Source organism: Periplaneta americana, chromosome 8 (assembly GCF_040183065.1).
Source record: "Periplaneta americana isolate PAMFEO1 chromosome 8, P.americana_PAMFEO1_priV1, whole genome shotgun sequence".
Taxonomy (NCBI): Eukaryota; Metazoa; Arthropoda; class Insecta; order Blattodea; family Blattidae; genus Periplaneta; species Periplaneta americana.
The window spans coordinates 16709941-16735677 of record NC_091124.1 but is presented as its reverse complement, the minus strand read 5'-3'; the positions used below and the strand labels follow the sequence as shown (position 1 = coordinate 16735677).

The window sequence follows — 25737 nt, the reverse complement described above, 5'->3', positions numbered from 1 at the left end:
ATTGGTGTTGTAACCAAAATATTTAACAACTTCGATACTTCACAGAATGGATCCTGTAAATTGTTGGATACTATGTATTGTGACAATTGAACAGCCATCTTTATTTCGGAAGTCAGGTCTTCCGTATAGAAATCCAACTTGTATCTGGAACACTCTTTTGTTCAGTATAGTATAGCTGTTGACAGCAACTTTAACTGGTAGATGGCAGAAGCAGTCGGACACTTGAATTACCAAATACATTGTACATAGTTCCGAATTCTTCCACAAACAAGCATTCTTTCGTTACGCTTTACTTTTGCAATCTCCAAGCTGTGTTGTGCTCAAGCTCACTACAGCACTTTCCCGCGTAAAAACAGCCAATCAGAGCAGTGATTTCAGCTTCGCACATGCGCATAACTGTCTACATTTTTCATGTGGAGCTTCGAGTAGCACAACGAACCCCCTGAGGCACCAAAGAAGGCACGAAGACTAAACACTCTATAACGCGTCATGAACATAACCACGGGAAATTGTCAAATGACAGATCAGATACTATGGTGGTATTACAAATACATTATTTGAGCCAAAATTATCATTGTGCTGTAGCACATAAGGACGGGCTCCCCTGGCCTCAGTCATTCTCTTTTCTGCTGATCGCACACCTATACTGTATTTACTGAATGTTAACTTGTACCACAGTAAACACAATGTAGGTGTGATACAAACAGAAGAAAGTATATAAAGATTAAAAGAAATAAAAGTACCCTAATACAATAAAATAGGTATTATTTGTCGTGCTAAAATTCTATTTCACTGTTAGCTTCATCAGAACGTTTGTACGGTGCCCCCATTTTCAGTTGACTATGCGGGAAACAAATGTGGATCGCAAAGCATATTTTATAGTAGGGCCTACCATAAAGAATTTGCATTTTGAAATGTTGGAAAAAAGGTAACAAATGCTACGGAAGTGATAAAAGCAAACATATGCTAGAGAAGTGATAAATTGTGCGATAAACAGTCATGATTGGTTGAAACACATCTTTTCATACAGTTTTATTGGTAAAAAGTAGTATGACTTAGTAAAAGTGTAATAGTCACTGAAAATCATGTTATGAAGTGATATCTAGTATTATTATTATTATTATTATTATTATTATTATTATTATTATTATTATTATTCGTATTGCGTGAATGTTAACTCAAAATAATTTACCAGTAAATTTTGAGTCGCCTGTATTATATGATACAGAAACTATTTTTAATTTTATTGATCATTTGTTTTAATTTACACAAATAAATATTATATTGCCTTAATATCCCGTTATATGAAAGGTCTTGCAATGCTATATTTTTTGTAATTTTATTGGAATTTGGAATTCTGTTAATAGTCTGTTTATAAGTTATATGCTTTATATTAATTTAATATAAATTTGATGTCTTGTACTTTACAACATAGGCTATTATTGTAATTTTATACGTATTCTGCTATTGTTTTTTGTTTGGTTAATTTATATACATTGGTGTCTTGTTAGCACTTCACAATAACACATGTTTGTCATTAGTCCGTGTTTTACCACTTCCGTTTTTGTATGAATTTAGGACGTATACAAATTTTGATATGTCTCTAAATTGAGGATACTTTCATAATAAATTAGTATAGTAATATATTTTCTTCCTCGAAATTCAAGGCTGTCTTTTGACGGAGCTTAACAGTCAATTTTATTTACGAAATTATTAACAAATGAATAATTTATATAGAGTTATCAATAACAAAGGTGTAATGGTCGAGACTGTTGGAATTGGCGAAAATGTTATATGAAACAATTAAACTGTATTTTATAATAAATTTTTTCTGAAAGTAGAAAATGGTTAATACTAAAATACTAATACATCTTTTTTTTTTTTTTTAATTTACCCATTCAAACTCCTATTTTGCCGAGTTGTTCCCATTAGTGTTCTTGCTGGAGAAGCAGAGAATAATATTACGCTAGTCTTCATGTTTATGGCGTCACCAGATCGTAGTAACGCTGTCCAGTTTAATATGCCAATTTATATTCTTAGATTTTAATATTCGATTTAACATTACAACAGTAAAATTTGTATGTATTATTTCGAAGAATGAATAAGCGAGACATTGAGAACATAAAAATGATGAACATTATTGTGATCCGTGTTTATGTTGGCACAACGTTTGTGTTGTTTTTGAAGCTTTGTTGGATGGTGGTTAATAAACCTTGCGAACACGAGTCGTATCGGAAGCAGATCGCTGCTTGTAGTTAAATTACAGACTGTCAACTTCATACACAATGCGCGAGTCATCTGCAATTAGCTCGCGACGCTCTCTAGCATTGAGACGATAATCTCTGGAATTTAGAGATCATGGCATAACTTTCGTGTTCAATGTTAGGTTTTCGTCCCATTTCTATTATTATTATTATTATTATTATTATTGTTATTATTATTGTTATTATTATTATTATTATTATTATTATTATTATTATTATTATTAAAAAGGTATATGTCCCCTAAATTCCTATCTCCCTCATTTCAACTCTCGTAGGTTAGCAGGTCTGATGTTACATGTGCTCTGCGATTGTCAAGAATGATGTAAGATATCTAGTCCATTATTTCATCGATACTGGTGAACGTTTGGTTGCACGGTAATAACACATTCTAGTATATACAGTACAATCACGAAGCTCAATACGTAGGGAATATGCATCCATAGTAGAGATGAACAAAACTAACTGCAGCTCTCGCTCGCTGTGTTCGCTGCATTTGTCTTTCGAGTCTCGTCTCGTCATTCTCGTGCGCTTCGAGTCTCGCTCGTCATTCTCGAAATAGCATTTGGTCGGCGTGGAAAGATTTCGTAACTTTGAATAACATACATCATTGAAATAAATAAATTTAAATAAGACAAAAAGACAAAACAGAGCAGTATCTTAGTTATCAAAATGTTCTGGTTCTATTATATATTACCTATGGTTATATAAATAATAAAAAAAATAATTCTCAAATAAATTTGCATTTCTAAGAAACATAAAACATGACATTAATATCTTTTTACATGAGATTGCACACTAGATCTAAAACATATGAAAAGAAAATTCCTAGCCTTTTAATAAGGGCCTAGTAATTAAATAAAGACTGGGGAACGGATTATTATAATTAATTGATTAACTAGTGGACTTACTAGTGTTAATTATGTAAGATTTGTCCGGCTTACAGCTATTTCAGTGCTTACCGCACCATCCTCAGAGCCTACTAGATCACGGCGTCATCTCGAACTTCTCTGCCTGTAATGTGGGTGTGTTTGATTGTTGAAAGGTGTTGAAGAGTGGAGTCAAATAGTGCGTGTGTACTGAAATTGATCTGTGTGCTCTGAGGATGGTGCGTGAAGCACTGAAACAGCTGTAAGCCGGACAAATCTTACATAACACTAGTAAGTCCACTAGTTAATCAATTAATTATATTCAAGTGTTAAAAGTAGTGTACGCAAGATTCAAAATGGATTATTATACACTGAAAGGTAGAGATGTTTCAAATAGACTACTTGTGATTGTTTATAAATATACAAAAGTTGCCAAAATAGATAAAAGTTTAGTCAGGTATAAACAACTGCTGACTTCGGGACTTCGGGAGATGATCAATATCGAGTCTCGGAAGACTCACAACCAGTCTTTACGTCAAGGACACGACGTAATACAACACTGTCGTGCGGGTTTACGGCTTTGCGGGCGCTGTTAGTCTTGCTTTCTCGATCGTTGTTCATATCTAATCCATAGATATTTGCTAACCACTAGGATTGCTACTATCGCCTCATTACAGACAATGCGAAATAGTACCGGCACAGTTTATTGTTCCTAGTACCCTCAACAACTCAAGCTTCTTGACTGTATATACTAGACTATGGTAATAACATGAAAAAAAGTCAAGCTTCGCGACTGTATATAAGTTACTAGACTGTAGTAGTAGTAGTATATTTTCTTCCTCGAAATTCAAGGCTGCCTTTTGACGAAGCTTAACAGTCAATTTTATTTACGAAATTATTAACAAATGAATAATTTATATAGAGATATCGATAACAAAGGTATAATGGTCGAGACTGTTGGAATTGGCGAAAATGTTACATAAACAAGAAAAATTGTACTTTATAATAATTTTTTTTTTCTGAAAGTAGAAAATGGTTAATATTAAAATACTAATACTTTAACATCTTTTCTTTTTTTAAAATTTATCCATTCAAAACCCTATTTTGCCGAGTTGTTTCCATTATGCCCACATGTATCAACGTCGGTTAGTGTAAACACCGGTTAAAATTGTCACCTAACTAACCTCTGGTTAAGCATTTTTACAGTGGATCGACCTCGGTTACGACTTAAATAGGAGGTTAACCACAGTAATCTCTAACCGGCCATATTCGAGCGGTTAAAGGAGATAACCAGTGATTAGTAGAGCAAATAAATCAAAATGGCGGCCAGAGCCCAGGTGTTTATTTCGAAGACGATTATTATTGTACAGTACTTGAATTACTTGATAGAGCGTGAGCGTGAAGTTTCTTTAGTGGAAAGAGGGAATTCTTACGAGGAATTAGGTGACAGAAAATTTCAGGAGGGATTTCGTTTATCAAAATCTACAAATGAATCACTTGAAATAAGAAAGTCATATTTCTCCTATGGTTCGGCTGCTTATATTACGATTCTATGTAACTGTTATTTTCTGTATTTTAAGAGGCAATACTCTCTTTCTCTATGTCACTGGCTGAACAAAGAGAGGTTATGGATGGATCATAGGATAATGAACAGTTCCCTCGTGTAAATGGGGTCCTGGATCGTATACACATTCCTGTTAATCTTCTGCGTCCTTTTCCTTTATAGATATCCCATCTGTTTATATAATATATTTAAATTCTAGTAATTAAGTCTAGCGATACTTCAACCACACAATGGGATATAATCATTTTTGCATTCAATTTTCTATTTTGTACGATTTTAACCTAACAGCAAGGAAATGCAACTCGCAAGTATAACAGCGCCCAAAGGCAAACAAATGCAAAGCGAAAATGTAGGACACGTTCATTTCGATGTAGAACTGAGTGAGCGCAGTCATTTTTAGACGTTGACTATTATCTTTGTAGCGGTATGGATGCTTTCCTTTAGTCATTTTTTAGAAACAGTGTACCATCATAGACTTTACTCTGCTTAAATGAGGTGTCAGCTAGCCATGTTTAAGTAATCTGTGATTATGAATGGTGCACACAAATTACATTTTAACTACTGTTACTGTTTAACCGTCGTTTCATAATCTACGATTACTGCGTTTTTAACCGATGTTGATACACTTCGCCATAAGTGTGTGAGAATTAAACACACTTTGTAACACAATTTCAGAAAGTAGAAATAAAATGCATGTTGAAGTGAAACTATTCGTTTTTAAAGTGAAAAAATTTAAACATTAAAAATAGAAACATGTTTATTTTCTCTGTGTTAAGGTAGGTTTCGGGTAAGAAATGTGCGAGGGATTTCTGTTCATTTGGAGGTGACAATTTTGTAGTTTACCTTCTTCATATTAAACTCCAATCGCATCAAGCAGCCAAAAGCTATATCTTACGTTTTATGAGTGATGCTGAGATGTGAATTCGTTATTCCAGCGTGAATTTGTTGCCGCAGACCAATCCGACGTTTCTGGAGACCTGAAACAAACACACTCTTTTATATAATTCTGCTAAGTGATATTGAAATGCACATTGTTTTTATAATTTCAAGTTTTTTATATTTTTTATTTTTTTAGGTTATTTTACGACGCTTTATCAACATCTTTGGTTATTTAGCGTCTGAATGGGATGAAGGTGATAACAGCGAATAGGGATTATAAAGAATGGACACTGAGCGAATTTTCCTGTGTTTTGTTTCTCTGTGCGCCAGCGGCTAGTTCCACTTTCAAGCGCTAGAGGTAGTGTAATCGAGCATACGCTAAGATAATAATTGAGAATAGAATTAAGGCACAGGATCCAAACATCGCCTACCTTATTGCATAATCCAGTAACGCTTTGCTTCAAATAAATTCAAGTTAACAGCTTTTCCTTATTTCTCAGTGACGAACTAGTTGTAATAATAATATCTTATATTTCAGATATCATAAATTATATTATAAAATAATATAATACATTATAAAATTAAGTATCTAATTCGTTTAATATTTGTATATAATATAATATAGGTATATGGTTTTACTTCTCGTAAGAGTTTTGTTTTTCCATTTTCAGCGCTATCAAATCATTACATATTTTAATTGTTGTTGGGGTCAACGTCTCAACTCTCATTATAAAGGAACTCTAGAGTCTAGACATTACAGTTAATGAAGGATTTATTATTTTATGGATCCAATTTATTTTATTTGAGTACATAATGTACCTAGATGTATTAATTGTGTGTGTTATATTTCCGCTGTGTCGACTGCTAGCTGGTGTGATGTCAGCGCCAACTCTAGGGAGAAAGCAGAATCTGACGCTCTAGCTGGCTTGAAGGTAATTGAAATCGGTCCGGCTACATCAAAGGTACCGACGCGAAGTGTCCATTCTTTATAATCCCTATTCGCTGGTGATAATGCCGGTGAAATGAGTCCGGGGTCCAACACCGAAAGCTACCCAGCATTTGCTCATATTGGGCTGAGGGAAAACCCCAGAAAAAACCTCAACCAGATAACTTGTCCCGACCGGGAATCGAACCCGGGTCACCTGGTTTCGTAGCCAGACGCGCTAGCCGTTACTCCACAGGTGTGGACTATTTCATGTTACCAGCAAAATGATTCTGGGTATTTCTGTGAAAATTTAATTGAAATAATGGAACTTTTTCTAGTAGTGGAAAAAATTATCAACACACTGAATCTTTCCGATCATGTAGGTAAATTAAAAGAATGAAGCCAATATTTTAGTTCATGCAGGCTTAGTTTTGTAGTGAAAAAAAGATAAAGAAGATTTTTAAATAAATAGGGGCCCGAAGGCTAGCATAGCAGCCGCAAAGAGCTTATTGTGCGTCACCACTCCTTTATGCGGGAATGATGGTTGAGTCCGAACGGCCGCTTTCTTTGCACATATCGTGACCCAACTATAGGCTTGTCCACAATGAACCGGGATCGAGAACGAGAACGAGAACGGAAATATTGTTAAAATGTATTTAAATGTGACATTCACAATTAACTATTCTGAATGCTCACATTTAAATTAATTCATTTTAACATTATTTCCGTTCTCGTTGTCGTTTCCGTTCCAGGTTTATTGTGAACCAGCCTTAACACTTTTTTCGGGTAATCCATGGGTACTATTTTCGGTAGTTAGTGCACTGATAACTGCGTTCACAGCATCACGGAAATGAATACACGCGGAATCAGTTGTCACCTCTCATTTAGAAGTAAATGGTTCCAAAATTTTTCGGGTTGGGGATACGTGAAACGAAAGATCCTACGTAAACATAGAATAACTTTCACTTGACGGGACCAACATACACTCGCTAGCCGCTACTGAGCACAAAACAAGTGAAGTGAGGTTGGGGTAAAACAGATTTGTCTACCTACTGCATTCCTTAAAGGGCATTCACCCTTATCTGTAGCGTTTATGTGGGGTAAAAAAAAAAACAGTAGCTATGTTATTGTCGGGCATTGACAGACCTTCGGAATGTAAGACGTAGTTGTATTTTAGACAGTATTTTTTTAAAGAACAATGTGTTAAACAAAAGTAGGATAGCAATGGCCGAGGAAGCTTTTAATAGAAAAAAAAGAGCATTTTCGGCGGACCTCTGGAAAAAGAACTAAAGAAGAGACTAGTGAAGAGCTTTGTATAGAGTGTGGCATTGTATGGGGTAGAAACATGGACATTACGACGAAGTAAAAAGAAGCTAATAGAAGCATTTGATATGTGGAGATGGAGAAGAATGGAACGTATGAAGTGGACAGAAAGAATAAGAAATTAATCTATGTTGAAAAGAGTAGGTGAAGAAAGAATGATGCTGAAACTGATCAGGAAGAGGAAAAGGAATTGGTTGGGTCACTGGCTGAGAAGAAACTGCCTACTGAAGATGCACTGGAAGGAATGGTAAACGGGAGAAGAGTTCGTGGTAGAAGAAGATATCAAATCATAGACGACATTAAGTACATGTATATGGATTATATGAGGAAACGAAAAGGAAGGCAGAAAATAGAAAAGATTGGAGAAAGCAGGTTTGCAATGAAAGACCTGCCCTTGGGCAGAACACTAAATGAGAGAATGAATGTTAAAAGATTAGAGATGTTTTTATACTCCGCCCGTTCGGTTAAGCCGGGTTTTGGTTAAGTGAAGATTCGTTGAATGGGGTTTTACTGTATGATTTGCGCTTCAGGAATCAGTTCTATTGGTCATTTTGTGCAAAAATGTAATATGAATACAGATCCGATTATCAATATTTAACCCTTAAATTCGCAAAGTATCCTATAGGTTAATAGCCTATATGCTATATATAATTTTAATAGAACAATAGAAAAAAATTGGTAGGAAAATTAAAATTTCACAGTACTGTAATATTGTACGACATATAAAATATGGACATTGCGATAGTTGTTTTCTTTACAGTCCGACACTGTTTAATAAACTAGTGTGGGAAATGAAGTTTTGCCAATTTAAGGGTTAAGGAGCTATAGTTGTTCGAATCCTAAAAAAAGTAGAAGTGTTTGCATGGATAAATATATAATAGGATGCGAAACTTAATGAGTTTCCCGTAACACATACTAGAGGCACTGTTATAGAAATTGATCTTGCTGCCATCTATTTTTGGGAGAGGCGTTATTACAAATAGCAGCGCACCAAGTAGCGAAAAGAGTAATTACTCCATGCATTTAGCAGCGCACCTGGTGACGAAAATGTTAAACTGTCCAGAAAGTATTCCCTCCCACCCTCATAGATATTCAAAACTAACCTAATTTAAAATAAAACATTTACAGTTTTACTCCTCACAGCATATTCTACTGAAAATTCTTACCGGAGCCAACAGGAAGATAAAAGAGACGATGTGTTTTACATTACCCGATTAAAATATAACCAGACAGAAACAAAAAATAAAGCAAAAGATAGATAATTGGGATTGTATTCTTTGGGTATTTATTGTACAGCACAATGGAAAGTCTGCAAGAACTACGTAGATAGTTCAATTTATTATATTACTATTACTTTACAATACATTCAACACTATTTTTACAACGTCCATAAACATCACTGTTTAACACACACTGCTTATACACACACGTATCACTTTATGTTCACTTATTAGTAAGTTTCAGTCCGCCATCTTCTCTCCTCGACTCTCCCATACAATATCTCGAACGGATAAATAGAGAACTCTCAGTAATGTACCCAACACGTAGTTCTAATGTTCACCACCTACGACGCCGGGCGCTGATCACCTTATTTCAGAGCACCAAATCCAGATGGTGCTGACAGCAGTTTCGCATCCTATTATATATTTATCCATGGTGTTTGTGAACAGAATTGAAATAAAAAATCAATTAAAAATACACAGGAAGATCATCACAAAATACTGTATTAAATATAAATATAAGGATACCTTAGCTTTAAAGCAGATTTTCGAATATTGTTTTTTCCACTGCAACGTACTGGGCCATACGGATGTGAATCGCGCGCGTAGCATTTCGTAGCTCGACACGGCTCAAGAGCGCAGCAGCGCATGGCACAGGTGTAACATTTCAATTCGCAGAAGAGCGATCGGCTCGTGATGAGAAACATTCGCAATCGCCAAAATCATCCGAAAACAAAAATCACATTGTGATAACATTGATATTATGTCACAGCGATTTTTCCAGAGCTGTGACGGCAAAACGCTGTTACACCTCACATCAAATTCGCTCGTCAACGTGGTTTAGAGTGCTCTTCGCTCGAAGGAAACGCCCTCGAGTGCCGGACCTTCGAATGAATACCTACCTACTTACTTACTGACTGGCTTTTAAGGAACCCGAAGGTTCATTGCCGCCCTCACATAAGCCCGCCATTGGTCCCTATCCTGAGCAAGATTAATCCATTCTCTATCATCATATCCCACCTCCATCAAATCCATTTTAATATTATCTTCCCATCTATGTCTCGGCCTCCCTAAAGGTCTTTTCCCCTCCAGCCTCCCAACTAACACTCTATATGCATTTCTGGATTCGTTCATACGTGCTACATGACCTGCGCATCTCAAACGTCTGGATTTAATGTTCCTAATTATGTCATGTGAAGAATACAATGCGTGCAGTTCTGTGTTGTGCAACTTTCTTCATTCTCCTGTAACTTCATCCCACTTAGCCCCAAATATTTTCCTAAGAACCTTATTCTCAAACACCCTTAACCTATGTTCCTCTCTCAAAGTGAGAGTCCAAGTTTCACAACCATAAAGAACAACCGGTAATATAACTGGTTTATAAATTCTAACTTTCAGATTTTTTGACAGCAGACTGGATGATAAAAACTTCTCAGCCGAATAATAACAGGCATTTCCCATATTTATTCTGTATTTAATTTCCTCCCGAGATTTATTTATGTTTGTTACTGTTGCTCCAAGATATTTGAACTTCTCCACCTCTTCAAATGATAAAGTTCCAATTTTTATATTTCCATTTCGTACAACATTCCCGTCACGAGTCATAATCATGTACTTTGTCTTTTCGGGATTTACTTCCAAACCTATCCCTTTACTTGCTCCAAGTAAAATTCCCGTGTTTTCCCTAATCGTTTGTGGATTTTCTGCTAATATATTCACGTCATCCGCATAGACAAGCAGCTGATGTAACCCGTTCAATTCCAAACCCTCTCTGTTATCCTGGACTTTCCCAATGGCATACTCTAGAGCAAGTTAAAAAGTAAAGTGATAGTGCATCTCCTTGCTTTAGCCCACAGTGAATTGGAAACGCATCTGATAGAAACTGACCTATACGAACTCTGCTGTACGTTTCACTGAGGCACATTTTAATTAATCGACCTAGTTTCTTAGGAATACCAAATTCAATAAGAATATCATATAAAACTTCTCTCTTAACCGTGTCATATGCTTTTTTGAAATCTATGAATAACTGATGCACTGTACCCTTATACTCCCATTTTTCTCCATTATCTGTCGAATACAAAATATCTGGTCAATAGTTGATCTATTACGCCTAAAACCACACTGATGATCCCCAATAATTTCATCCACATATGGAGTTGATCTTCTCAAAGGAATATTGGACAAAATTTTGTACGACGTCAACGAAAGTGATATTCCTCGAAAGTTACTACAGTTAGGCCCCAGTGTATAAAACCCCCTGACTGAAGATCAACTTTGATCGAAGATCGAAAAGTGAACCGAGTTCAGACACTTCTTCTATTGTATAAAACTTTTCTGCGATCAAATTACCTTGGTTCAAATGCAATCTAAGTTCACGTGAAAAGAATTTGGCAACATCGCATAAACAGGTGAAATACGTGATGCGCGGACCACGTTATACAGGTTTGTTCAGTGTTGCCAATCTAGCGACTTTAACTCTTTTTCAACAACAATTTCTTTTAACTTTTATATTGCTCAAATAGGGATTTAGTGACCTTTTTAGCACCCCATAGTGACAAAATTTAATCTTTCTTTGTTGATAATGAGACATCTAGCGACTTTACAACTACTTTTGGCGACTTTCCGTATTACACTCTGTTGGAGACACTGGTTTTTTTGTGCAATGTAAATAATGGCGGACAATAAGAAGAAGGTTGACTGTTCTCCAAGTTGTTATCATGTTATGGTGTTTGATACTGCTAAACATAATAAAGCTTTATAAAACAGTTAATTGAACATTTATTAATGTACCTATCATATCCATTAATAATTAATGGTTGTTATAAACATAATATAATTATAGGTTATGTTATTTGATACTGCTGAACACGATAGAGCCTTATAAAATATAAGAATGTTTGTGTATTAAGGCAAGAAATTGAAAGAAATGTATATAAATGTACCTAACATATCTATTAATATGAATAATAATGGATATTTTATTTGCACAATCTGTCACTCGTATATTTCAAACAGAAAAGAAATAACTGAACTTGGATCATCTAACTTAATCGGAGAAATTACTTCAGTCAAAGTTGACTTTAGTTTGAGACAAATTAATCTCAGATTAGACTTTATACAACACAAAATTCCAAGTTCAGCTCAAACAAGGATCAATTTAACCTCTGATCTAAGATTAAATGGTTTATACAATCGGGCCTTAGTCTTGTTCCCCTTCTTAAAGATAGGTACGATTATGGACTCCTTCCATTGATTTGGTACAATTTCCTTTTCCCAAATAGGAAGTACAAGCTTATAAATTTCCTTCGAATGAATACTAACGAGGAAAATTTTGCATTACAGTAATTTGGCACTGATTTATGTATCTGCTTGCACGTAAATGAATGTCTCTGGCGGACAGATGTTGTAAAACTTACCTATCATTATCAGGGCTCACGTTTCCGGACTTTTCTTCTGTCGATGAAATGACGAACTCTGATTCTGCGTCGTCCGCGAGGTCTTGTTGCGACGTGTTGACCTCCCGCTTGCCGATCGTCTGGAGGATCTCCCTGTTGGCCTGGATCTGGTCCTGTGACTGACGCATTCTCCTCCGCGCGATCTCCAGCAGCAGTCGTTGACGCAGCACGTCCAGAGGGTTCACGATGGACAGCGAAGGGCCCGAGCCTGTTCGCTTCACCCGCCGTGCAGCCTTCAGACACAAGAACACACATTATTTTAATGTACCGAAGTACATATGATATTTCCATGCAGATATCCTTCGTAATCATACGATGAAATAGTAATGGAACGGAGAAAAATTCTCTCCGGCGCCGGGATTTGAACCCGGGCTTTCAGCTCTACGTGCTGACGCTTTATCCACTAAGCCACACCGGATACCCACCCCGGCGTCGGACAGAATTGTCTCAGATTAAGTTCCAACTCTTGGGTTCCCTCTAGTGGCCGCCCTCTGCACTACGTCATAGATGTCTATGAACGTAGGACTGAAGTCCACACATGTGCTGAGGTGCACTCGTTATGAGTGACTAGTTGGCAGGGATCCGACGGAATAAGCGCCGTCTTAAATCACGAAGTGATTTACGCATATATATATATATATAATTTTAATGTACCGAAGTACATATGATATTTCCATTCAGGTATTCTGCGTCACCATACGATGAAAGAGTAATGGAACGGAGAAAAATTCTCTCCGGCGCCGGGATTTGAACCCGGGTTTTCAGCTCTACGTGCTGACGCTTTATCCACTAAGCCACACCGGATACCCACCCCGGCGTCGGACAGAATTGTTTCAGATTAAGTTCCAACTCTTGGGTTCCCTCTAGTGGCCGCCCTCTGCACTACGTCATAGATGTCTATGAACGTAGGACTGAAGTCCACACATGTGCTGAGGTGCACTCGTTATGAGTGACTAATTGGCCGGGATCCGACGGAATAAGCGCCGTCTTAAATCACGAAGTGATTTACGCATATATATATATATATATATATAATTTTAATGTACCGAAGTACATATGATATTTCCATGCAGGTATTCTGCGTCACCATACGATGAAAGTGTAATGGAACGGAGAAAAATTCTCTCCGGCGCCGGGATTTGAACCCGGGTTTTCAGCTCTACGTGCTGACGCTTTATCCACTAAGCCACACCGGATACCCACCCCGGCGTCGGACAGAATTGTCTCAGATTAAGTTCCAACTTCAGTGGACTTCAGTCCCACGTTCATAGACATCTATGACGTAGTGCAGGGGGCGGCCACTAGAGGGAACCCAAGAGTTGGAACTTAATCTGAGACAATTCTGTCCGACGCCGGAGTGGGTATCCGGTGTGGCTTAGTGGATAAAGCGTCAGCACGTAGAGCTGAAAACCCGGGTTCAAATCCCAGCGCCGAAGAGAATTTTTCTCCGTTCCATTATTCTTTCATCGTACAAGAACACTTGCTACATTACCGTGTTAAAAATGTTTGCATTTACTTATCTTGAATTAAGCAAAAGACGTAGCCTACGAAATTTAAATAATTTAATAGACAGAATTTGGCCTTTAGTTTTCTGTATTTCCAGTAGAAAGTAAAGAATGTGACTACATTTTTTTATACATTCTACGGCAGCCGTGGCGAGAACGTGACTCGCGAGATATTGTGGCTCGCAGTGATAGCTGTGCATTTCGCTTGCTTCTAACCTCCTCCAACCCCCACTCTCTCACTCACTGGAATCAAACTCCATTCCATTTGTATTTGTCTCTGACCTGCGAGTGGCATATGTTCCAAGTAGGATGGGAGGACGCACTTTTTGCTGTCAATATAATGAGAATATTATAGTCCCGGCGCTCTAATTTCCGGTAGCCAATTGCATTTCAGGTCGGCGTCTTGTGATTCGCTGAGGAAGACGTTATTCATTTCTTAAGGCTCGATAAATACTTAATATAATCGCCCGCCATTTTGGCTCTATCGTTGGCGTTCGCAGAAAGCACACGAAGACGTTATTTGCCGCTCAATTATTTGCTGAAATACAGTGCGTTTGATTTATTATCATAGGAGCTACGTCATGATAATGTTTAACGGTGTGACAAATAGATTCCTCGTATGGTGGCTGCGCAACGAAAGAACAAAAATGGCGAACGACACTACTTACCTAGACTTTATAGAGCCTTCACTTCCTCAGACGTAAGCAAAGAGGAGGAGTCACGCCGGGAATAATAGCGTCGCGACTATAAATGTATGATTTGTTCACAAGTATTACGAAGAAAACGGTTGTATAACATAAAATGGCATTATACTACATGTTACTGATGAAACATTAAAAGGTTAAGTGTTATTGTCGTCGTCATCGTCATCATCATCATCATCATCATCTCTATACGTCGACCCTTTTTCCAGCAGATGTACGAATAATGCGGTTAGCTCTTCAATTTGAATTCACTGATTTACTATGTGATGTCAAATGAAAGCTAGATGTAAGGACTTGACAAATGTTGAACTTTCAAATCTTTGCCAAAAAATAAATATCCGAAGCTTCGTTCTTTCGCTTGCTCTGTTGAAGCCATGTTCGCTACAACTTACGTTTGTGAAAAATTATTTTCAACAATGGAAATAGTAAAAACCAAATTTAGATCACGACTTACAGACAGATATCTTCGTGATCAACTACGATTGGGAGTAAGTGACATAATTCCTGATTTTGAAACTTTGTCGCAGAGACATTCTGAAGACAGTTAATTTTAGGTTGTGATATTGTTTATTTCTTTCTTCGTTACATGTACTAAACATTAGTTTGTAGTCTTGTACTGTAATTATATTTAAGTGCTTGACGTAAGGAAAATGAAAATCCGTTAATAAGTCAGGCAGTTGCTTCACTTCTCCTTCGGGTGTCCGCCTCCCTTCATAGGTGCTATGCATGTTGCAGGTTACACAGTGACTCGGCGCACGATTACATTTTCGCCACCGCTGTTCTACGTAAAAGAAGAGACGGGTGAAATTTCAACCATTTCTATTAAAAAATCACTTTTTAGTCTTACTGCAAAAATAAATATACAGGCCCTAATCTTTGTACAGGAACAACATTTTATTTTTACTTCAATTTTTATTGTACCTGAGTTTTTGAATGTACTTCACTCCCACCCCTTCTACTAGTAAACTTCCAATGCAATCAAGGTCGCCTTACGGTCATAGTAAATAGTGCTGAGTTAGTGAGTATAGTATGTTCCAGAAATATGTTCGCGTTTTCCAGTGACGAAAGAACTTTCAATATTGAATCATATTTTCGCACAGGTACTGTCATCCGTTTGCCTCGCAAACCAAGTTACTCGTAATCAAGGTTTTACTGCATTTCTTTACTTTGTCTTCCATTTAAATGTGACATTTGAGGTCCAATGGAGAAATTTAAAATTAAAGAAAAATACGTACAGTATGAATAATTCATTCTTAAACGATTAAAGCTACTTATTATATACGTGACTTATTTCACTTTGTTTGTTTCATGGAAAGAACTCGCTCATCCTTAACTCATCCTCACGTGTTATGGTACCGCTTCAACTGAGAACTGGCCCTGCGTGCATGAAATACGCACTGCCTTTCAGTCTTACACAGTGCATGCACGCAGTGCAAGAATCTGCTCATCAGTTTAGATTTCTAGTAGGTTATTTTACGACACTTTATCAATATCTCAGGTTATTTAGCGTCTGAATGAGATGAAGGTGATAATGCCGGTGAAATGAGTCCAGAGTCCAGCACCTAAAGTTACCCAGCATTTGCTCATTTTGGGTTGAGGGAAAACCCCGGAAAAACTTCAACCAGGTAACTTTCCCCGACTGGGAATAGTACCCGGGCCACCTGGTTTCGCGGTTAGACGCGCTAACCGTTACTCTACAGGTGTCGACTTCAGTTTAGATCAGGCGGCCTTGGACCGAAACTATAATTTACAAAACATAAATAAAATCGGAACAACTGGATAATACCCACAGCAGAGCAATGTCGATGGTCGACGTTACTCGCTGGCGGCTAGTCACCGGGCCGTACCGAGCCTGTCAAACAGGAGACAATCGAAATGGTGGTAGTAAAATTCGCAACTATTCTTAAATAAATCACTCTATTAGCCAAGTGCAAGATTTATGCAGTACAACGACGATGTTTTGAATGCACTAAAAGAAAATGCTTATGCAGTAAGATCTTAAAGTAGGTTATGACAACGAAGTAAAGACGAAAAAGGTGTGGTTCACGGAATATCATTTAAATAACGGAAAGTAAATTTCCGGTTAATGTTCACTAAAGCATTAAGTACATAATTATGACAGTGTTGCAGTTTTATTTGTGGCCTAGAGAAAATACCTAGCCTTTTACGAAAAAAAAATCTTTTAGGGGCCATGATATTATTCACCGCTTTAATTATATTACCGTCTATCAATATTACGAAACAAAAACTGTCATAAAGGCCATGACCGACTAGAAACATCGATACCAAAGAGATAAATCCATTTGGCAATGATGAAACAAAAGAAAATGCGAGAGAGATTTTAGTTCGAGATAAAATGGACACACAATTTTGATGACCATACTGTTAGTAACTGGAGATCGCTTGTAAGATCTGTCTTAATCTTCTATGTAGAAATGTCGTCCAAGCAAATTGGTGGTCCAGGGAAAATTCATTGCAATAGATGAGAGAAATTTCTCCTTCTAACGACACCACAGACCAAAATCATGTTCTTATGTTGGCAACATTGTGTATGTAGTTAAATTTGGTGGTAAACGTAACGGCACGGTTCAAAGCTACCGTGGTAACTCTCCGCTATAGCGATAAAATCATTTACTTTGGATCGAAATGCAAAGGTGAACTTAATTTTTCGGACGCTTATAATTTGAAAAAAAAAAAAAAAAACGTTGATTTTGTTTATGAATTGTATCGTTTATAGGATTATATATATATAATGTTTTTCACAAATTCACGGAAGTAGTTATTAATAGGCTTATATTGTGATATATGATAAAAATGTGTAATATTTTCTACAAAAATGAGCATTTAATGGCGGTAAATATATGTTATACAGGGTGTATCTAAATTGGTGTCAAATATTTCGGGGACGTGTTCGTAATACAAAAACATTACAAAAGGTTCATATGAACATTGGTCTCAAAATAATTTATTTCAGAGTTACAAGACAAAATTTAATGCTACAAAATTGCTCGGAGTGGCTTCCTCCTGCTTCCATGTGTCCCCTAAACCTGCGTTACATGCTCTGACGTACTCTGTTGAAAATTCCTGGAGTGTTTCGTATTTCGTGAAATCAATTTGGTTACGCTCTCAGAATATCAACATTAAGTAGAAGAGTCGCATAAACCAGGGACTTTAAATGTCCCCAGACGAAGAAATCCACTGGATTCAAATCAGGCGATCGAGCAGGCCATGCAATGAATCCACTTCGACCAATACATCTTTGGGGAAATCGATCATTAAAAAAATTACGAACTATCAGACTGAAATGAGCTGGAGCAGCATCGTGTTAAAACACATTCGTTGGATGACGTCCAGAAGCACATCATCAATTAAATGATGCAAATCATTTCGTTATGTTCACTCACAGAATACATTTTCTTCTGATTTCTTTGCTCTACAAAATACAAACAAACCAAAAACCATCAATCAGCGGTCAATGAAGGGACAAATCCTTTAATAACTCCCTAACGAATGGTTTTCAGACCCATGTTCTTATTAACTTTTTAAATTGTTTTGATGTTAAGAACACGTCCCCGAAATATTTGACACCAATTTAGATACACCCTGTATAAGCGGTTTGTAATGACACCATTACGTTCTACTCTGTAAAATTCTCTGGCAGATGTGCACGAGCTTAGTGTAATTTTGCATTTAGAAAACTTGCTTGAATTTCGGAAGTGTGCGTTTACATACACGCAATTTGGTGGTGTATGATTGAATCAGTGGTTAATTGAGTTAGTTTCGAGATGCTGCTTCTTCATTCACATTACCAAAGTTAATTTACTAGGCATAAAATTAATTAGATTGAAGTAAATAACGTAAACCAGGAAGGAACTCTGTATTAAAGCTGATGCTATCTCCTCACCTCTCTCTCTTACTGAAAAATATCTCGTCACTACTCGTGAATTTTAAATTAACATTTCCTTCTTAATTAAATCACCTGAAAATGTCAAGGGTAAGTATAAGATTCTCATTAAAGGAAACCTGAGGTCTATTCCTGATGCATGCTATGAAATTGATTGTTGCCAATCGGTTACTTCAATTTTTTGTTATTTTCTTCAACAAAATATTATTATCTTTTCTGAATGTAAGGGGATACATTCATTATTAAACGCTATAAATAATAAAGAAATATATTTTTTTCTCTCTCAGAAATCAGAAAGTGTATTAAATTAAACAATTGTTCTGGTAAATATTCACTACCTCTACCTTAAGTAACAATATTCAAATGTTAAAATAAGTTATAGTTCACGGTAATTAAATATTAAAAATGGTGCCTATGAAAAATTCTGTGAGAAAGCGTTTATCATTTAATTTATACATTTCTCAATACATCTTATGAGTTCTTTCCAAATCTATCCTTAAGGGAACCAGGTAGTGATTAGAGGTGAAAAATTCGATTTTTTTTTTGTTTTGTGTTAAAAAAAGAGTACAAAACTTCCTCTTTAAAATAATATAAATTTGTGGGGGTATCTCTTCAGATAAGCCCTTTAAATGATCTCTTTAAATTTGGCGGTGCATCTAATTCATACTTCATTCCGTTTTAAATGCAATTTTCCATAAGTTGACGTTTTTCAAACAAGTGCATTTTTCTCTGAAACTACTGAATCAATTTACATGAAATTTTTACAACGTTTTCTGTAGGCTGTGTTCTACACAGTAGACCTACGGGTTTAAGAATGTGACACACAAAACACGAGAAAAAAATATATACGCATTGAAAAAAATTGCAAAAATTGTTAAACAAAGTTCAATATTTTTTCTGTTTCACTAGGGGTGAAGCATTTAACTAAATTTTGCTTTAGAATTTACAATATACATTACTTGATAACTTAACAAAATACAAAGTATATTAGTCAAGATTGTAGCAAGTAATGTGCACCTGAAGAATGAGGTACACTTAGCAAAGTGGAAAAAGAGGTTATCGGTTAGGGTCTTTATTTTGCACTCGAATACGGAACTATTTAGTTGTCTTTTATACCACTGAATTCAGAATGATTGGTTGTATAAGCATGGAAATTTTTATTCCACTCTGAGCACTAAAACCCTAGAAATATTGAACTAAACTTTTATATCGGACTGTTTCAATCGCACAGGCATCACTACCCACTCCCCTTAAATCTTATATCTAGAAAATGTACTAGAACCTTTTATGTATCTACTGTATGTGTTAAATATTTCATTTTTTTTCATGAGTTCTGAATTTTGTAACTTTTAAGACAGTTAATATTTTATATTATTTAAACTATTCATGTTACAAACCAGATTAGGAGCAGTGGATTGTTTCCTCTTCCAAGGCAACCTTCATCTATATATATAATTTGAACTGGTAATGGAAATTACGGGAAAACTGCTGAACGGATTTTAATAAATTGCCCCTCATTTTGAAGCTTGGGACCCAAAGTTTTTCGGAAAAATAGTAGTTTTCAGTGAAATGTCAATTTTCCTACATAATTTTCCTATTTTCCAAAATCCATCTGTCGTCAGTTTTGAGAACTAGCTAACTGCATTGAGGAGAAGCGAAGCGATCATCAAGTCGGCCGTGTTGCATTTCAGAATAAAACAAAAAACACACTACAGTAAACAATATTACACGAAGGCCATGATCTGCAAGAATGCTGACATATTTAGAGCTCAAATTAAATTGGTTATTAAAAATTTAACTTACTGAAAATAATTTACAGGTTCGATTCTGTGGTGTGTAATTTTCTGGGTACAGCTGTGTATTGGATATTAAAAACTACAAAACTTGAGGTGGTTTGATGACATTATTACTATTAGAAATGAAATATTATTGTAGTTAATGCCGTGATGTGACTATTTTTCATTAATTATACATATTAATGCTATATTGATGATATGAAAGTGAAACGTTTTGAGGTTATATAAGTAAACGTAGAGAATAACTTAAGTTAGATTTTGATTTCTATATTTTACTGAGTGGTGGCTATATAGTATATATAGTATATGTTACTGAAAGCTATAAAACTTTCGTAAGATAATAATATTATAAAAAATCAAATATTTTTATAGTTATTAATCGAGTGAGGTTGGGTCTTTTTCATATATTTAATGGCGGTGTGGTGTAGATATTTATATGCGTGGTTCTCTTCAGTATTGGCTCAAGAGAGAATATCTTTCATTATTATGGAAGCAAATAACTTTCAGAATGTCTGGTATTCTTCATTGAAAATAAATCTGAAAAATGTTTATTTGAACGTCTAATGAACTTAGTTTGCAGCATTTGCTGCACAAGCCACTAGTTTGTATATAATCGTGTGTATTATCTTTTGTTTCAGTGAAATTGTTATGTACGTCATCGTTTCCTCATTCCTAGGTAACATTTATAGCGCTCGTGCTAAAGAGCCCATTGTACATGATTTTGATCATAACAATTATGTTGGTAGACAGGCGTGCTGAAATAGTGACTTTTTAATTTTTATTTTAGTTTCGTGATGGCATTTTTTTACGCACGCGTGCTTAGAAATAACGTTTTTAAGCATACGTATGTAAAAGTGTAAATGTTCAAGAAAGTGAATTTTCAACTATTGATCATTATTTATAACCATTCGATGTTCATTTCAAGAATATAATGGCATGGATATTTGCACTTTTATTTGTTGCAAGCATCTAATAGATACTCCATAAAGTAGAAGGCTTCCCTACGGAATATAGCTGTGAAAAATATGCCACAACCACTTTTTCTGTAGCAGTAGGAAATTTGTTCTCTTTTCACCAGCTTCCAAACTTTTTGAAAGTTGTTTCAAATAACTTCTTGGACTTTAGTGGGATCAGCGTAGACACGGCACCTTTCTGTACCATTTTCAATATCAAAATTTTCTGGATCATCATTTTTTCTTAAATTTTCCAATTATTCTTTACAAGTTTATTTTTAACTAGCCGTACCCGTGCGCTCCGCTGCACCCGTTAGAAATAAATATGGAGTAATTACATAATTAAAATAGGACATTTGATCCAGGGAATATTCGTGTTTGATAGAAGGATAAATCGTTTAATATGTTACTTAATTTAAATTATATTTAAATAATTAAAATGGAATCATTTTGGTCCACAGAGCTGGTGCAATGACAATTCCTTTAACATGTTTTTTAATTTTTATTACATGCATCCATAGTTCAATGAAGATTGACATCATTTACATTTAATGTGTATACTTTATTTTACTTGTTATGTTTCCATTGAATTATGGTAATAACTTAATTTTAACTCTTGTTTTCTACGTATTAAGTAAATGGCGCTTGGCCCACTATGGTTCTGAACCCTTCAAATAACTTAAATTATATTATATTATATTGTATTATATTATATTATATTATATTATATTATATTATATTATATTATATTATATTATATTATATAAAAAAGTGTGTTGATAATGGATGTACCCCGATAAGTAAGTTTTCAATTTGTTATGGGGGCTCTTGAATGTCAGGAGGAACAAATTTTATTTTACAACAGGGCAATATAATCTGCTTGGCTCATTACCCAAATTTTTTGCATTGCATTTAATGCATATGTATTTTATGTATTTTAACTCGATTCAGTTGAGCATAGTTAAAATTTGGATTATAAAATAATGAAATGTTAAGCTAACATATTATTACTGCATACTAAATCAATACACTCTCGTTGTTCGTTAATTCTCTGAGATAAACATTATTTTAAGAAATACAGGAAACGAATACACAGAATAGCCTATCAAGTTTTCTGTGCATAAGAAGCTATTTTAATCTTACCTGTCCTCAATTCACTCAGATGTTACTGTAATAACATTATAGCGTTATGTCCATACAGAGAAACTACACTTTCCAATGGTGAAATAATAATTAATTATACAAATCGGTTAATTTAGCTTCCGATATTGCTTCATACAAACACAGAAACATTTTCTGTAGGCTATGATTTATAGCTTTCGATTGTTGTTGACCAAGGCCCCTTATAGACGAAGTCATTTGTTTATTTCATTACACGGGCTTAGATGGCAGTTATTTTAATTTTAAAACTCATTTATCTCATTAAATATCAGTCCTATCAAAATTTTTCAAAGAATAAAACTTATCGGAAATGATTTTTAAACAAATATTTGTTATGTAACATTTTTCATAAAAATCAATAATAAGCGAGATATTTGGATTTATTTAATTAAGGCCCCCTTATAACCAACCCCCCTTTTAAATAATGTATTTTGAATGCCATATAGCCTATAATCTAAGTTACAACGAACTTAATTTATATTCCAATTTTCATCGAAATCCGTTCAGCCATTATCGCGTGAAAAGGTAACAAACATACAGACAGACAGACATACAAACAAAAATTTCAAAAAAGCGATTTTCGGTTTCAGGGTGGTTAATTATATATGTTAGGACCAATTATTTTTGGAAAATCGAAAATTACCAGAAAAATTTCGGCTACAGATTTATTATTAGTATAGATAATGTATTTTATACTAATGACATCAATTGGATCATTCTTTTGTAAGCAACTCCCTAACGAGTATGAAAATTTAAGAATAACTATTATAATTATTATGACGGCTATACAAGAATGGATATTTTTCTTATAAGTGGCTTAAATTGACCATTATTTGTGATTGAGATGTTTCAGTCCATGTCATAATTTCTCAAGAACCCATAATGGAATTTAAGCCACGTGTAATATACAAACTTTTATCTTACGCTAGTAATTATTGTAATTATTTTCCTCCTTTATATAATACTGGTTTGTCGTTATGACTTGTTTAAAGCTCTAGCATAAAGTAATAATTTCTTTGTTGCTAAGTTACTGGTCGAATGTAAGTAACATATTTGTTTCTAATCAACAAATTATTTCACATGTGAAATAATGAACTATTTCTAATAGTTGCTAACAGTTTGATAGACAGTACATTATTTCACTGGGATGAGATAAATAATTTTTACTTACTAAAATAACTACAGTATAACTTGGTTATAGCGACCCCGTTTTGTGCGACACCTCGCCTATAACGTCAAATATTCTGTGGTTCCAACAAATTCCCCATAAGACATATGCTTTCCTACCTTGCTTAATATCACAAACGCATATGCGTCTACCTCGCATATAACGTCATTTTCAACCTCAGTTTGGAATAAGATTTTCTAACAACCAAAGTATTTTAAGAAATATTTTGTTGAAATTTGACCCTGACAAATTCTTTACAGTCTCCTTCTGTCATAGACCTCTGGAATGCAGGCGGATTCCCCACCCCATTGTAACCTGCCCGAATCATGCGGTGTTAGATCAGTTTCGACAGGAAGTTTTCACTAAGTGCACGCATTTTAACGCAATATGACCACTAAAAGAAGTGAGTGACGCTTTAGAAGTCGTTAGAATTATAAACATGTTCTATGAAGCTGGGGAAGGGAGCAGTGAAATTGCATCTGAAATTATGAACATAGAACGTAATTTAGCCCTAGAAAGTGTGTATTGGGCAAGTAGAAGACAACAGAGTAAAATGAGTGATTGCTTCACTTCTAAGTAAAGTAGTTTGGTGAGTACTGAACAAACTGTTTTAATATAGAATACTGTATTTATAATTGTAGGCCTACGTGTATTTTATTATGTTCATTGTAAGCTTGAACGTCAATACATAAATCTAAAAGAAGTCTAATTAGGGTAAGTTTGTTATTTTTCATTTTCCACCAAACTAGATTGATAATGTGAATCTCGGTTACTACGACACTCGTTTATAACAACATAATTTTTAAGGTCCCTTGGATGTCGTTATAACCAAGTTCTACTGTATTTGAAAACGACTGTCTAAAAAATCTTGTAACAGGTGCGAAAAATGCGTATTATGCATTCGACTATCTTCACGTCTCGTGTATAGAAGACTCACATTTTGCACAATGTTACATAAATTTAAATTTCAAACATAATAATAATAATAATAATAGTACCGGTAATAAATAATAATAATAATAATAGTCTTTTCTTGAAAAATATTACGGACATGCAAAAACTTGAAAGGAATGGATAATCGTGTGTTTAAAGTGAGTGTCTAGGTGAAATATCGTTTTCTCCTTTTATTAAAAATTTGAAATCAATTAAAATGAAGTGAAAAAAGCGAAATAAATTAAAATAGATAATAATACAATGAAAAATAATAAAAAATAATAAAATAAGGTAATAAATATTAATACATAGGCAGTGGAAGGACTTCTTTTTGGCGCTAGGGGAACTTCATTTAAGTTAACCAAAACCATTCTTCTTTCTCTTAAATTTTCTAATGAGGACATTTTAACAAAATTTGTCTAATGGTATTGAGACATTCATTATCCATTTTACACAATCACTTGTATAACGCTACATAATATTATTTACTTCATTTCATTATTCTTTATTGTATTTTTGTCTCATGTTTTTTTTTCTTCCGAAATCAAACTGTACTTTGTTTTTAAGTTTATCATTGTTTCGTATTCTCTCCGCAAATCAAATTATACTTTATTTTCTGGAATTAGTAGTTCCAAAGCAGAAAGATTAACTTAGGGGGTTAGGTATAGCTTACAGCAGTAAAATTTTGGAAATAATCAACATTTTTTTCCTCCATTACTGTAACTTGTACAGTAATGAAAATTAGTGTGTGTAAAACACTGTCCTTCTGCTATATGAAAAAAAAATATTTTACGATTAAAAACAAATTATTTACATTTTTTTTTTTCAAAATTCAGTTCATTGTGCAGTGATGAAGCGTTTCCCACTTAACTCAAAAACTATCCAACATTCTGTGATGAAATTTTTGTGTGTATTTATGCATAGCCTATCATATCTACAATATGATGCAAGATCACTTCTCTACCTTTGATAGATTGTCTGATATAAAACAAATTCATTTAAAAATGATCAGATATCAGCATTTTCTTCTAATACAAAATAAAAAAAATATATTACTTATTAAGGAATATAGTTGAAAGAGCATATTGTAAACATGAGTTTCAGCAATAAAATA

General features: G+C 34.9%; 1 protein-coding gene across 2 annotated transcripts in view; it reads right to left on the bottom strand.

Moving 5' to 3' along the window:
• Dh44 (diuretic hormone 44) overlaps positions 1 to 25737 on the bottom strand; it is a 53942-nt gene that overhangs the window by 13467 nt on the left and 14738 nt on the right. Inside the window, exons 2-3 of one of the 2 annotated variants that reach the window (XR_011333363.1) lie at positions 12461 to 12732; positions 5538 to 5671 (exon numbers count right to left, since the gene is read on the bottom strand). Coding sequence is in view for 1 of the 2 variants with exons in the window: in XM_069832473.1 (XP_069688574.1) it covers positions 5593 to 5671; positions 12461 to 12732 (351 nt within the window). In the remaining variant the exon portion in view is untranslated. The remainder of the gene's footprint in view (positions 1 to 5537; positions 5672 to 12460; positions 12733 to 25737) is intronic. The other variant, XM_069832473.1, reaches the window with a different exon arrangement.